We start from the raw sequence: 14,927 nt of genomic DNA, 5'->3' as shown, positions 1-14,927 counted from the left end.
TTTACATAATGTGAGGATGTGACAATGGCATATCAGTACTTACCTTTCATTTTCATGCAATAATTATTAGATGTCTACATACATACGAACCCTTGTTACAGTTAATATCACAGATAGGGGGCAGCCTTTCCCAATAGAGTCCAATTCCCATAAATAAGCTAAAGTACAACAGTAACGGCCACTGTAGGTACATGAAATTAAGCTATTTTGGAACTGTATATAATAAACCCCCGAAAATTAAATGCCAATTCTGCAAATATTCCTTTTTTTTTCTTTTTTAAAGTGAAAATGAAATTAAAGAGTAAAGCAAAGCAACAAGGAGACTATAACGGTTGGTGTGGGCTATGCTACGGTGTTGGGTGACGTGGACGGCGTTCTCCGTTAGGGGACCCAATATCTCAGTCGACAAAATAATTGCATTTTTTGGCATTGACTAAAATTAAAAAAATAAAAATAAAGCACCGATGACGTTGGAATTCACTGTTACGCTGCAGTTTCTTTTAAAAGTAGGTCGAATTTCAATGTTGGTCCCTGTATAAAATCATAATTTCAGATTTAATCCTTATAATGGTATATTTTGATTGTTTTATATTTTTATAATGTTATTAGTAGGTCGATATTGATATACTGTTAGTTGTTGTCATTAAGGTAATGGCATGAATTAAGAAAAAAAAAACTAAGCATTCAACATGGTTGTTAAAAACTAGAACGGACAAAATCAAGAATCAATGGTCTAGCTTCTGATATATAACTGAAAATAGCAATAACCGTTTCAAACAAGTAAATAATTGGAAATCGAGAAAAAATCAGACTCTTTAACTATTTACAATGAGTTATTAATTTATTTTTTAAAGAATATAAAGTGGTTGAATCAAGAATAAGAAATCCAACCGGTTTAACCTTTAATCCTGTTCCTATAACATCAATATTCAATTGACATGTAAATTTATTATTAATAATACTTGATTGAATGAATTTTTACATGATCTAAATCATATGACCAAATAAAAATATTTTTTCGAGTACATTTACAATTGACTCACGTACTAACACTACAAACAGGATTGTCCTTGTGCCCCTGTGATTCAAACCCATAATATAGAGGTTTTTGAGGCAAATACTTAGTGCGAGATGGGGTTCATATCATAATCAATTTTATTTTCGTATCTTTCATATCTATTTTATAATTCATATTTAAAATTTGTGATTATTCCGTGTTTTCAATATTGAGTTTAGAAAGGAAAAAAAAACACTGTACTTTTTTTTTTCTTAGGTGCACATATAACGGCGTTATCAGCCGTCACTTTGCCTATATATACATATATACAACACTATCCTTGTCATCATTCAACGTTTCTAGTTTTGAACACCTCTTTCCCTCCCACTCTCCCCCGTCCTTCATTCTCTCCACCTTTATATATATATATATATATGCATCTCTTCGCTGTTTTTTAATGGTTGCGTGAAGCAAAAGCTTGGAATATTTGTGTGTGTTTCAATTTCGTTACTAGGAACTGAGAGAAGCAAGAACAATAAAAATAAAAAAAAGATCTGAGTTTTTTGAGTTTCAGTTTTCTCGAAAAATGGGGAAGAAAGATCAGTCCAGAGAAGAAGAGAAACTGAACCAAAGAGTTGAATCAGTTCTTCAACTCGTTAAGAAACAATCTCCTCCATTAACACCCAAACAGGTAAATTTCTTTTCCGTTTCCTTTCATTTTCTCAGATGGTTTCCTTTCAGTTTTTAAAAATTTTCTCGGGAAACAAACAGGAGAAGTTCTGCAACAATGCTTGTATCGAGAGGTTTCTAAGAGCAAAAGGTGACAATGTGAAGAAAGCTGCTAAACATTTACGTGCTTGTCTTGCTTGGAGAGAAACCATTGGCACTGGTAAACTTTTTTTTTTTTTGCTTTTTCTTTTTGTTTCATATATATCAAAGAATCTTGCTTTTTTTTTTTCCTTTAAAGTTTCAGTTTTGAAAATTAAAAAAAAAAACCTTCATTATATTAATGCCACTTGGAAACCATTTACTAAGATTAAAATACCTAATTTTTGGGAAAATGTGCAGAAAATTTGATAGCAGATGAGTTCTCGACTGAAATAGCTGAAGGAGTTGCTTATGTAGCTGGCCATGATGAAGAATCAAGACCCATCATTGTAATAAATTTTCTCATAATAATTAACTACATATATAAATATGTAACAAAGATTTTTTTTAATTAATTAATATCTTAATTTTTATTACAGGTTTTAAGGATCAAACAAGATTACCAAAAATTCCACTCTCAGAAACTGTAAGTACATATTATGACACGAATCATTGTCTCTTTTTTTTTTTTTTAAACAAAAACAAGATCTGAACTGTGTTTGGTTTTTTTTAGGTTCACACGTTTGCTGGTTTTCACATTGGAAGTTGCCATAGCAACCATGCCTAAAAACACCCAACAGTTTGTTCTACTCTTAGATGCAAGTAAGTTTTTTTTTTTCCGACATCCGGTAAGGTCCCGATTAATCTAAAATCGAGCCAAACCGAACCTTTATTCACAAGACTCGAAACCGAAATTTTTAAGTTATTTTTTCGTTGCATGCTGCTTAAAGCAGTCTTATAATGCAATAAATGAAAAAAAAAAACACACCCCAAATATTAGTAACCATGTTGAAATCGCCGGCAAGTTCTGAGACAACCTCAGATAATGTCCGGAGTGCCCTTTTACATGTCACACTCGAATCTTAGTTTTGTTTCAGTAGATTACTAGGGTATTATCGGGAATTGAAGGTGTTTTAAATACTATTGGTCAATTACTAACAAAAAACCCCAAGATTTTACTTTTTTTTCAAAAAAGCTTTTTTATCTGATAATTCTCTGCAAAATGTCAGGCTTAATGTTTTATTAATCAGGGATTAGTTAAAAGATAAAATAAATTTAAATTTAATGTTTTTTAGGGGGAATTTTCAATTTTGGGGCTGATGATTTTGAGAAAATGGTTTTTGGGTACAGGCTTTTTCAGATCAGCATCTGCTTTTATGAACCTATTGCTGGCAGCATTGAAAATTGTGGGCGAGTACTACCCTGGACGGCTTTACAAGGCCTTTGTCATCGACCCTCCTTCCCTCTTTTCTTACCTTTGGAAGGTAGGTTATTTCGAAAACTCGATGTTCCGGTATAAGTATCGAAAATAAGTATGTGTCAAATACGAGTATGATTAGATTTATTTAAATTTTTCTGAACAATAAAGGTTTAAAAATTCAAGTTTAAGTCAAAATATTGGTACACTTGTTTTCTCATTGTGGGTCCATAAGTTTATACCTTCCTCAAATTTAGATTCCATGCATTTGAAAATATTGACAACTTTAAAATAATGGGTTTATTGTTGTCATAGTCCTATTTTTATAATATTATTAGTAGGTTAAGAAAAACTTATATCGTGTTATCAATTATGTTAAACTAAAGTGGAGGGGTTAGATTTCAAATTTTAACATAATGGAGGGACTACAACTATAATTGACCAAATGATGATTTGATTTTGATATTATTTTTGTAGGGCGTGCGTCCATTTGTGGAGCTATCAACGGCCACGATGGTGGTTTCATCGCTTGATTACGAAGAATCACTTGATTTCAACGATTTCACATCGTACCCGAGAGCATCATCTCTTAGGTTTGACCCGTCGTCAATCAATTCAACGGCCAAGGTCGGTTCCTGTTCATCATCCCGATTCTCCTTCACCGTATCCCATCATTTCGACTCCCTCAAGCCATGGTACCTCACCTTGACGAGCGACACGTCAGCATCCAAAGTCGGACCCACCGCCAGCCCCTCCCAACTGGGCCCGGCCCTGATCTCGCCGCTCAACGCCCGGTCTCTCTCCTTCGCATCACCGGCCGCCAGAACGCCACGTGGGAACATCAGCATGAGGAAGAGCTTGTTCCCCTCTACACCCTTACCGCAGCGTAGCAAAGCCTTCGAGCCGGTCAAAGTCAACCACCCGAGGACACCGAGACCCTCTTTCCTCCAATCGCCGGCGATGTTTTTCCGACGGGATAGCCACGTCAGCACCAAGGCGGAAAAGTCCCGTGAATCGTTCATGCCGTTTTTGAAATTCTACCGTAGGCCGTACGATGAGATGATTTACCGGTCAATGATGCGGCCCCCACTAGGTGGCTTAATCTCCATCGTTAAACGTCGCCACATGTCGGTATCTCAACGGTTCTAGATCAAAATTACAAAAATAAAAAGAAAAGAGAAAGAAAAAAGTGCGGAAAAGGGTGCATAGTGCTTCTATATTTTTACATTGACTTCAAAAGTGTTTAAAACAACACTACTAAATTACTAATAATTCGATTAATTATTTGTTTACTTTTTATAATCAATCTTGTGGTGGTGTGATTATCAAATTTAATTAACACGAATAAATGACTTGACTTGTTTAAGTATTTTCTGACTCGTAAATCGAAAAACTAAATAACATAATAGCAAAATTGAATGGTCAAGTTTTAGCTCGACTGGCATCAATATTATTGTCAGTATAAGAGAATGCGGGTTCGAATGAGTTGAAGTGCATTTTCCAAGTACAATATATCTTTATTATAATTTGATTTTTTTTTATTAATTCTTTCAAATTTTATTTAGTTCCCTATACAACGTCTCTCTGTCTGGTTTAAGTATTTGAACATCTCTATACTTATTTGTGAAAACTAACGTCGATAATGACGATATAGAACGGTCGTAAAGCAGTAAGAAAAATAAAACACACAGATTTTACGTGGAAACCTGTTGGGAAAAAATCACGAGCAGAGGAAAAGAGATTCATTAATGTTAAAAACTGAATGATACAAGAGGAGTTTCGAGTACATCTATTTAAAGGTTGAAAATCCAATTCTAATCAATGTCAAATAGAATAAGTGTAGTTCTATATAGATTCTACTTGTGCGACATGGTCTATACACAAAGCCCCTTATTTTGTCACAGTATTTTATTTCTTTAACAAAGATTACTTTTTTTTTGCAATATGTATTTCACATCAAAATTGAAAACATACATTGAGAAATAAAGGATTAGAAATCATGAAATGATAATAGTGGGAATAAATCCACCAAGGAGATATAAATATAGGGGCTTTTCATAGGATTTTACTATCTTAACATGAGTAGAGAAAGGTTAAAACATGATAAATTTTTGTATTTTTACAAATATAGAATTTAATCCCTATATTTTTATTTTTAACAATTTAGTCTTTTCACTTTTTGAGATTTCAAATTTCAAATCTAATGATTAATATTGTTAAATTTATTGGTGTGACATTTTGAAATAAATAAAAAACTCATTTGGTATCCATGTAACTAAAAAAATGACGTTGTAATAAACATGAATTTAGCAAAAGAATTTTAATAGCGTTAATCATTGGATCTGGATTTTAAAATTTAAAAAAAAAATAAAAGGACTAAATTTCTAAAAGTAAAAGTATAAAGACTAAATTTTAAATTTGTAAAGAGTACAAAGACTTATAACATATTTTAACCGTAGAAGAAAAACGAAATAGTTACCAACAAATGGTTTAAAGAATAAAGTCCGGATCTTGGGTTACAACCATTACATCGGGAAATGCACGGTCTTTGAGGCTGAACTATAGGGTATTTTAGATGACATGCTTATTCTACTTAGTAAAGAATTTAATAGAGTTATGATTCATATTGATAATTTAGAGGTAGTTTGAGCCGTACATGATAATACATTGGTGGAATCAAGCATTACAGTGCTCAGAAGGGTCCAACAGATCATGAGAACTGAAGGGCGATGGTTGATTCGGTATGTTCCCAGAGAAGATAGTCGAGGTTAGACTTACATATTTATGATGAAGTCCCTCGTGATGCACTAAAAGTTCTAAATCAAAATAAAACTTTTGATAAATTTAATTTAATTTTAGTCCGAATGGTAGAGAAATAATTATAAAAAGATGAAATAGTTAAAACAATTAATTGAAGGAGACTACGTGCGAGGTGGGATGTGAACAATTGTGCTAAAGTTTCGAACAAAGTGTCGTGAAAACAATGATATAAATTAAAAAGTCGGCGGTTTCTTTTTGAGTTGTTGGAGGTGATCAAGGGCAAAGAGTATGGGAAGAAGACACCGTGGTCGAAACGTTGAACATTGCATTGGAAATCATTGTCTTAACCAAAGCGTTGAAAATTTATTACTATTTTTTGTTGTGTTTTTTTTTTTCAAATGTTTTAATATTTCTTATTATATTTTAATATTATTATGTTTCAAGTTTCGGGAAGGTGGAGAATCTATGACTTACTTGTTATGGACTTTGGTTTTTGAGATCAATAAAGTAATATATATATATATATATATATAAAGTTAAAGTTAAAGGTGCATTTGAGTTTAAATCCTTTATAAATTAAACATGGGTGAAGTATTATACAAATTCTCGATAGAGAGTTAACTTGATTGATATAGGTATTGTTGTCAATGCAAGACGATATGGATTCGAGTGTGTTGAAGTGTATTATCTTCCTATTTATGAGTTGGGGAGCTCAAAAAGAGCAGATATGATCAGGACCTATAATGAGATTGTCTCAAAGAAAATTCCATTAGTATATTCAGAGTATATTTTGTCTTTATACTTTTTTAAATATGAAATGATATTTTAAAGCGACGTAGTTTGATCATTTGGCTTGTTGTATTTTAATCTGATCCGTTGTTTCATCAATGAATAAGGTATGGGATTCAGTCCGGTTAACTTGAAGTTTAGCATTAGATAACACCCTACAGATGGTAAAATTACAATTTTTATGTATAATACATGGACATGAAAAAACCTTAGTTCTAACAAAAAAGAAGAAGAAGACAAATCTACTAGATGGTCTCCTTAAAATTGTAAGATTGACAATGATAAATATATTACATTTGAATTATTATGAGTAGAATTAAACATTATAAACCAATAATAGAACATAATCAACCTAGACTAGAATAATTTTGAATAGGACAAACACATGACACGATTTAAGTCAGAATAAATCTGGGCAACGTCCGTATATAATTTTATACAAAGTGGGACTCGAACCCGAATTATCAAAGTATAAGAATTGAAATACAATTTGCATTATAATACAAAAACTGTAATCAGATTACATTTTGTCCATTCTATTAAAAAGATAAGTAAATTAATCATTTTACGTTAGATCAAAGAGTAAACTAGTCCTTCTATTAACGTTAACACGAGGTAAATATATCATATCACGCGTTACCATCTAGTTATTCTGTTAAACCACGCCAGTTTTTATCAGTACAAATTGATAAAAATTTCAACAGAAATTATCAATTTACTCTTTAATCTAACGTATAACTCATAGGACGAGCATCTCCATCGTACTTTTACCTATTTTTTTTTTTGTTATATACATGTAATATGGAATTTGTTTAATAAGCATTGGTTTGAATGAAGGGCAGAAATGGGGGTGGGATATGTGTCGTTTCTTTTTATTTGGTAGCAAGAAGTCAATACTCAAAACAGAGGAATTCTAATTCTTTACTTCGCAGTGTGTACGAAGAGAAAATTGGGGAAGTGTTTATGGTTTTTGGGAAATGTAAATAATATATATATATAAAAGAAAGTAGAAGAGAAATGAGTTTTGTCGTGTATGAGATGTCGTTTAGGACAGAACAGCCATTTTCTGTTTGGAATTTTGGGGGAAGATTGAGTCATGAAAATGGACAAATTGGGTTTCAGAGACTGACTAATTTCACAGTGCGAGTGTTTTTGTGTTTGTTAAGTGTAGCTTTCATTTGGGTTTCAGTAGCCTATTTTCCAGGGACACTTAAATGTAGCTTTCGTTTGAGTAGTTTTAAAATGAAATTTCAAAATTTTAATTTTGAGCGTAAATAACAATAATTAAATCCGACTTTTTCGTAAGTAATATTGGAAAATAACAAATTGACGTAGTATTCAACATAATTATACGATTGTCGCATCAGATTTTGAAAATAGCAGAACTTAATGAACTTCTCGGCAACGGTTTGGTCAAGATTGAAAATTTAAAATTCAAAAATTATAAGGACTAAATCCACCACTTTTCATAGTATAATGACTAATAACAGAATTAAACCAAAAAATAGTGTCCTTAAAATTTAATGATATTGTCTATTTTATTTAATGAGTCATATCTAAGTTGTCCATGCAATATGTACACTTGTGTTGTGTTTATGAGATTGAAGTTAGATATTTTGTAACGGGGAGTCGAAATAAAAAAAAACCATATAGGGAAAATCTAAAAATTTTATACTAAATAACTTTAATTAAATTTTTAACTTCTGAGAAGGACCAAAAATGAAAATTTTCCATTTAATAAATAAGCAGAAAGGATTAAATTGAAAATTTTCATTTGAGATTTAACGAAGAGATGGTTAAGGCCCCTATTCAGCGATGCCCTCTTGTGGTGCAGTTAAGTCCCTTGTATATTTAAAATTTGATCAACGTATTTAAAATATACTTTATATTATATTTAAATTAATATTTAATGTTTAGAATAAATTATCTTATTAATCACATTAAAAATATGTCAATTTTATTACTATCTTTTAATCAAATTGTTCAAAATATTCACTTTGCCGTTTTCCCGTTAACGGAGAGAGCTAACCGGCGGTGCTTGAGAGGATGTTGAACTGAAACGACAAAGTTAAAAGAAGAAAACGACCAAATAAAAAATATTAAGTTTAAAAAAATTTCCGAAATAATTTGGACTGAAAGAAAAAAAGCCTCAAGTTTAACTTTTTTTACTTCAAATTGACTGTCGAATCGGTCAAATTATTGGTTCGTCGGTCTAATCAATTTAATCGATTTAATTAAAAAATATTTAAAATAAAAAAATAAAAAAATCTGATTCAATCAGTTTATTTTACCCGGTTCAACAGATCTATACCAATTTTCGGCTCAATTGGTTCAAAATCCCTTTTTAGATAGATATCCTAACCGGTTCTCGATCTAACTAGTTCGATTGACCAATCTGATCCAGTTCAAACAACATTTCTTAAGCCTCTTGATTTCGAAAACTGAGACATTTTCTTTTGAATATAGTACATTGGTGTGAAAGGACTATAATGGATAAGAAAGTTCGGGGTAGTTGCCGGTGAAATGTCGTAATTTCTTTTAAGTTCACAGTTTATTACGAACTATTGTCTAAATTTTGCGAAGTTTATGTGAAGGCAGAGTGATTACAAAGCGACCATTTCGAGCAATTTAACTAAATTGAAAGGTCCTTATTTTAAGATGACTAACAGGATAGTTTACCCTAATGTTTAAGTTGACATTAGGCTAATAAAAGGACCTCATTGATACGATATCAAAACTTTAAAGACAAATAATAATTTCTTTTCTTGCTCGTTATTCTGGCCTTTTACAGATTGCTCCTTTTGATAAAAAAAAATATGATCATTACATATATATATATATATATATATGCTCATTTATCTGGCATTCAGCATGTTAACGTAATAATGAGGAGGCAGTGGTGTCTGCTCATGATAAAGGACCCTTTTAGATTCACAGAGATTTTGAGGATTCCCTTTTTTTCGTTGTTAGGTGGAATTTTATCTTTTTCACCTCCTCTTCTTTCCATTTTCTTTTTGTTTTGTTTTCCAATCTCTGCATTTCAGTCCTTTACCTGCATTTTGGACTATTCCATTTCCATGTCTTTTTCAATTTTCAATCTTGATTTTTTTCAACTCCATAAATTTCAAACAAAAAAATCATTCAAGAGTACAATCAGATGTCCCATCTTTGTGTTCTTTTCCCATATACTGTAATATTCAAAGTGTATAAATGAACCATCAATAAGATGTTGAGAAAATTGCACATGGGACTCAAATTTAAATACCGAATGACTCAAGGCTCTAACTTTTTCCTCTTCCAAAAACCATGGCCTCCATAGCTAGACTTATTGGTTCTCAAGCTGTGTTAGAAGCAGACAGAACCGAGTACTTTTTTGAAAATCATGATGGTAATGGTTGATTCGAGGCAACTTCCTAGCGGCTTAAGATTATTTCAAGATTCTCTCTTAGAGGAGTTAGTTTAATTTCAATTGTGTAATTTGTTATTCACCAAAAAACAAAATTGATGGCATAAATGGCCTTAAACGTTCAATTAACATATAAATTTATTATTGATTGAATTTTCACATGATCTTAACTGCATGACCGAATGATAGCAAAAAGAACCCACATTAGCAACTTAGTAGTTTGGACTTACTAATAATATTATAAATTTTACAATGGGTCAAAATTTGTTAAATTAAATCCCAAATTTCAGCAGACTAGAAGGACTGAAACCGTAATTAACCATTTGTAGATTTATTTATTAGTAGACCAATATTTTATTCTCAAAGTGCTTTTAGTGAAGAACGAGGCATTTCTTTTTAATATATAATTGAAAAAAAAATTCATTTCAAAAATCCCAAAAGGAAGCTGTCATCTGCTACACGATAAAACAATTTGAGGACTCGCATATGCATATGAACTTTCCTAGCTTAAAACCCCACTTATGGAGAAAAAATAGCTCTTCAATGAGTGGGAAAAAATGCCCTAGATGGTGTCCTTGTTGACTTGTTTGCTTCCTATAGCTCCTTTTCCCCACCACTAGGAGTAACATATAGTTGCTACTAGGCCTAGCCGGGACAATCCGGCCAGATGTATAAGCCTAACTTAATTCGGGATGGGCCTATAAGATGGGTTGTCTGGTCCATAGATAAGTCTAGTTGCTGCCATGATAATCGGTACGAATTGTTTCGATCTTAAATCGGTCATAAGTAGCTTAAGTTACGGTTAGGTCAATACCAACTTAAACCGGTGTATACATGAGTGAATTCATAAAATATTTTAGGAGGGGTATAATTGAATTATAATTTTTTTGTGAGGTGAATGTGTAATTTTATCTTTTATTAACTTTTGATTCTTTCATTTCTAAAGGGAGTAAATGATTTTGAGAGTCAAAATGCAATTTTTCCATATATTAACTTTGGATTTTATCATTTATAAAGGATTAAAAGGTAATTTCATTTAAAGAGAGGTCAAGGCCCTTACTCTTGGATTCACATTCAATGCGTACCAACTAGTACCTATTTATTAAAAGATTTTTATTTATATACATTTAAAAATATCCAACTTGATTATTATTTTAAAATTTATATTTGTATATAATAAATATATTTATATGTATACTTGTATGTAAATATAAGGCTTTATTTCTAATTTGAACTTTGAACTAGAGGTGATCATGGGCCGGGTCGAATTTGGGTCGGGCGCAGAAAAAATTTTCAACCTGCGTCCTAGGCCTGGGCCTTGCCCGAAATATAGGCCTGAAATTTTATCCAGGCCCGGCCCGAGAAAAAATTCTAAGCCCGAGCCAGGCCCGACCCGACCCAATTTTTAAATAAACACCAAAAATTTATTTTAAAAATAAAAAATAATAAAAAAGTATTTTAAAAATATTTTAAAATTAAAAAATTAAAAAATATATATTTATTAAATATTTGGGCTGGGTCGGGCCAAAAAAGTGGTTCCCGAGGCCCGCCTTGTTTTTTTGCCCAAACTCATATTTCGGGCCTATATTTTTACCCGAACCCTACTATATTTCGGGCGGACCGTCGGGCCGGGCCGGGCCACTAGACCCATGATCACCTCTACTTTGAACTATAGCCTTTTTTCTTATTTTGGTGCTTTAAACTTTGTTCCTTTATTCATTTTGGTACTTAAAACTTAATGACGTTTAAAAAATAGTTGATTAATCAGAACGTGCCATGTTAACAGTGACATGGCAATTGATTGGTGATGTGTCATGTTGACTGATGACATGATATATTGACATGATGGTTGACTATTGATTAACATTGACCCATTTTATAAATAATTAACTCAAACCCATTTTAGTCTCATCCACATTTTTTGGATTTTTTAAAAATATTTATATTATTTTAAATTTAATATTTAATAATTATATATATTCATTTGTTAAAAAATTATATGTATATAGGCATCTTATTTTTTTTAATATTTACATTATAGCACTATATATAATATATAAAAATAACATGATACTATAAACATTGAAACCGGACCAAACTAGGCTAGACTTAAGCCGTGAACGTTCAATCCTGGCTAGTATTTTAAAGGAGTCTAATTTTTTTACCAAAACCTGTTTTTCAATCCTAATATTTTTATTGAAATCCTCTCAAATTTTAGACAGACCCTTAAATTTAAATAGATAACTCGACTCATGAAGAGATCTGATCTAAAACCTCTATCGTTTGCCAACTACCTTATCATTATCAAAATAAAAATGATACATCCAGCGGGGACGATGGTAACTACCTTAAATGCCGCCATGGAATCTTGGTAGGCTTAATCACTTGCAAAGTTTTACTTTTACAACATGAAACACCTCATTCAAGCTTTTTCTCGCCCTAACGCTTACTAAAGATGTTGTGACTTCACTTTCACATCGGAAAAGGTACATTCATATACCTGTAAATTTTTATCCAAACTCGGATATTCAACTTAAATTTAAATATACTCGATGAAATTTTATCATAAAAAGTTAATAATTCGAATTTGTTCATTTTGATCTAAACTTGAGAATTCAATTCAAACCCAAAACTTGATGCAACTAGATTTGATAGTAAGAAGTTGAGAACCAGAATCTTTTCAACCCAAACTCGAATTGACCCCGAACAACCCAAACCTAAAATTATTCGAACGGTAACCTGAAATGACATAAACTTAAAGCAACAAGAACTTAAAATGATTCGAATTCTTAATAGCTTCACCCGAAAAACCCAAACTTAAAACCTAAATAATATACATGCAAAAAGATTCGAATTCGAAACTGACCCCGATTGAAATGATTAAATTTTTTTTAAAACTCAAATTAATTCTGTCGGACCTGTCCAATCAATATGGAACGATAACCACCCTAAGATCATTTTAGTATACCACCTTCAAATTTTAGTTAAATTAACTTTTGTTGGATGTAAAAGCTAACGGAATTGTTAAAATTTTAACGGCACTGATATAGTAAATTGCATGGCTCTTCATAAAAATTCGAAAAAACTAATAAATAAATTTAAAATTTCAACATCTTCAAAAAGGTTAATAATTTTTTTTATAAAATTATCCACGCCAACAATGAATTACATATAAACTGCCACATGAGTTGATATATCGGGTGTCATTAAAGTTTTGACAATTTAGTTAACTTTTCCGTCAAACAATAAGCAATTTAGCTAAATTTTGAAGATTAAGGGATAAAGTGATAAAAAGTTCAGGACCAAAATGACAAAATGGATAAACATTAGGGACTTATTTTGCCATTATGCCAAATTAAATTCGGTATCCCAAATCCAAATTATTCTTTTATAAATTAATTGTCAATCGGTTCCTTAACCAAATTTGGAACCTTGATGTGAACAATCCATGTCCACTATTCCTATTCCATTGGGCTTTGGAATTACTTAGATTTGGCCCATTTTCTTTATTTTGTTCTATTATTACTATTATTTATTTATTTTGAAATGTAAATGTTAAATTTTAAAATTTTCATTTTATATTTTAAAATTTTTAAATATTATAATACCTAAAAATATATGTTTTTAAAAACATACAATTTAATAATTAAAAATAATTAGTTTGCATTATTATGGATGGATTTTCAATTTAAAAGATAATTAAACTATTGAAAATATTATTTTTTAATAAATTTAAATTTTCAATTAATTTTCAGCCTATTTATTTATTTATTTTCAATGGATTATCACATATGACTTAATATTGAGTCATTTTAATTTCATAAACAGGTTAAAAAATTATTATATTACTAATAAGTGCTAAAAGTAACATATTTTAAACTCATTTTTAATGCGTTTTTGGGTGATACTCTTTTAAATTCATGTTTTAATGCTTGATAGAGCAGTTGGGAACAAAACGAGCGAAAACCAGAGCGTTGGAGCAAGCTGCAAGAGCCATATGGGTTGAACCTTTCCAAACGACCGTGTAACCCACGGATTGTGAAATCGAAGGAAAGAGAAGAAGAAAGAAGGGGCTAAATAAAATAGCGAGAAACGAAAAGAGATTAATTCTAAAAAAATACTTTCTTGTGTGGATGCATTTTATTACTCAATCTATTTATACTGATAGTTAGATATACAAAGAAGGAAAGTTAAGGATTATACTCTTAACTTTATATGCTCAAATCAATCCCTAGAATCATGATACGATAAAATTTCAAAATTATTATCATAACACGGATAAACCCATATCGATACACTAAAATATACTAATACCAATACTTATCAATACTAAAAACAAAAACAATACATCCACCAATACTTGCAAAGTTTTGCGAGCATTGTTTCAATTCAATAGCTAAAATCATAGCAATGTAGTTATAGATCGTCTTGCGGTAAGAAATAAGGTAAGCGTAATGATAAATTTAACCTTTAATATTTATTTAATTTATCGTGTTGGCTCTAACTTTTTTATCACTTTGGTCATGGATTTTAAATTTTAGTCTAATTATTTTTTGACAAATTTTTTATTGAACTATTAAAATTTTAGCGCTATTAACGTAACAACTCACATGACACTCCATCTGCATTTCATAAAAAAAATTAAAAAGTTAATAAAAATATTTAAAAAATTAAAAATTAAAAAAAAACTTATTCTTTTTTTTAATAAAAGTATCCAGGTTAATAATGAAATATACGTAAATTGTCATGTGAGTTACTATATCAATGTCATTATTCAATCTACTACCCCGTCCAACAAAAAGTAAATTGATTAATTTTTGAAGATTTAAAATTAAAGTGATAAAACATTGACCTGATCAGGATGTTCACCGCCTCAGCTGTGGCCTGTGTTCGAATCACACTAACCGCTA

At 31.0% G+C, this 14,927-nt stretch overlaps 1 protein-coding gene across 1 annotated transcript; it reads left to right on the top strand.

The window, feature by feature from the left end:
* The first annotated feature begins 1,397 nt into the window (after positions 1-1,397).
* LOC105796641 (SEC14 cytosolic factor) lies at positions 1,398-4,368 on the top strand. Its single transcript, XM_012626402.2, has 7 exons — positions 1,398-1,688; positions 1,769-1,886; positions 2,066-2,154; positions 2,245-2,291; positions 2,379-2,467; positions 2,996-3,129; positions 3,540-4,368. The coding sequence occupies exons 1-7, from the start codon at positions 1,584-1,586 to the stop codon at positions 4,209-4,211; spliced, it is 1,254 nt and encodes a 417-aa protein (XP_012481856.1). The 5' UTR covers positions 1,398-1,583; the 3' UTR covers positions 4,212-4,368.
* The last annotated feature ends 10,559 nt before the right edge of the window (positions 4,369-14,927 follow it).

The sequence above is a fragment of the Gossypium raimondii genome, chromosome 3, assembly GCF_025698545.1.
Source record: "Gossypium raimondii isolate GPD5lz chromosome 3, ASM2569854v1, whole genome shotgun sequence".
In the NCBI taxonomy this organism is placed as follows: Eukaryota; Viridiplantae; Streptophyta; class Magnoliopsida; order Malvales; family Malvaceae; genus Gossypium; species Gossypium raimondii.
Note: the sequence above shows the minus strand (reverse complement) of the source record. Positions and strands in the feature narration are given on the sequence as shown.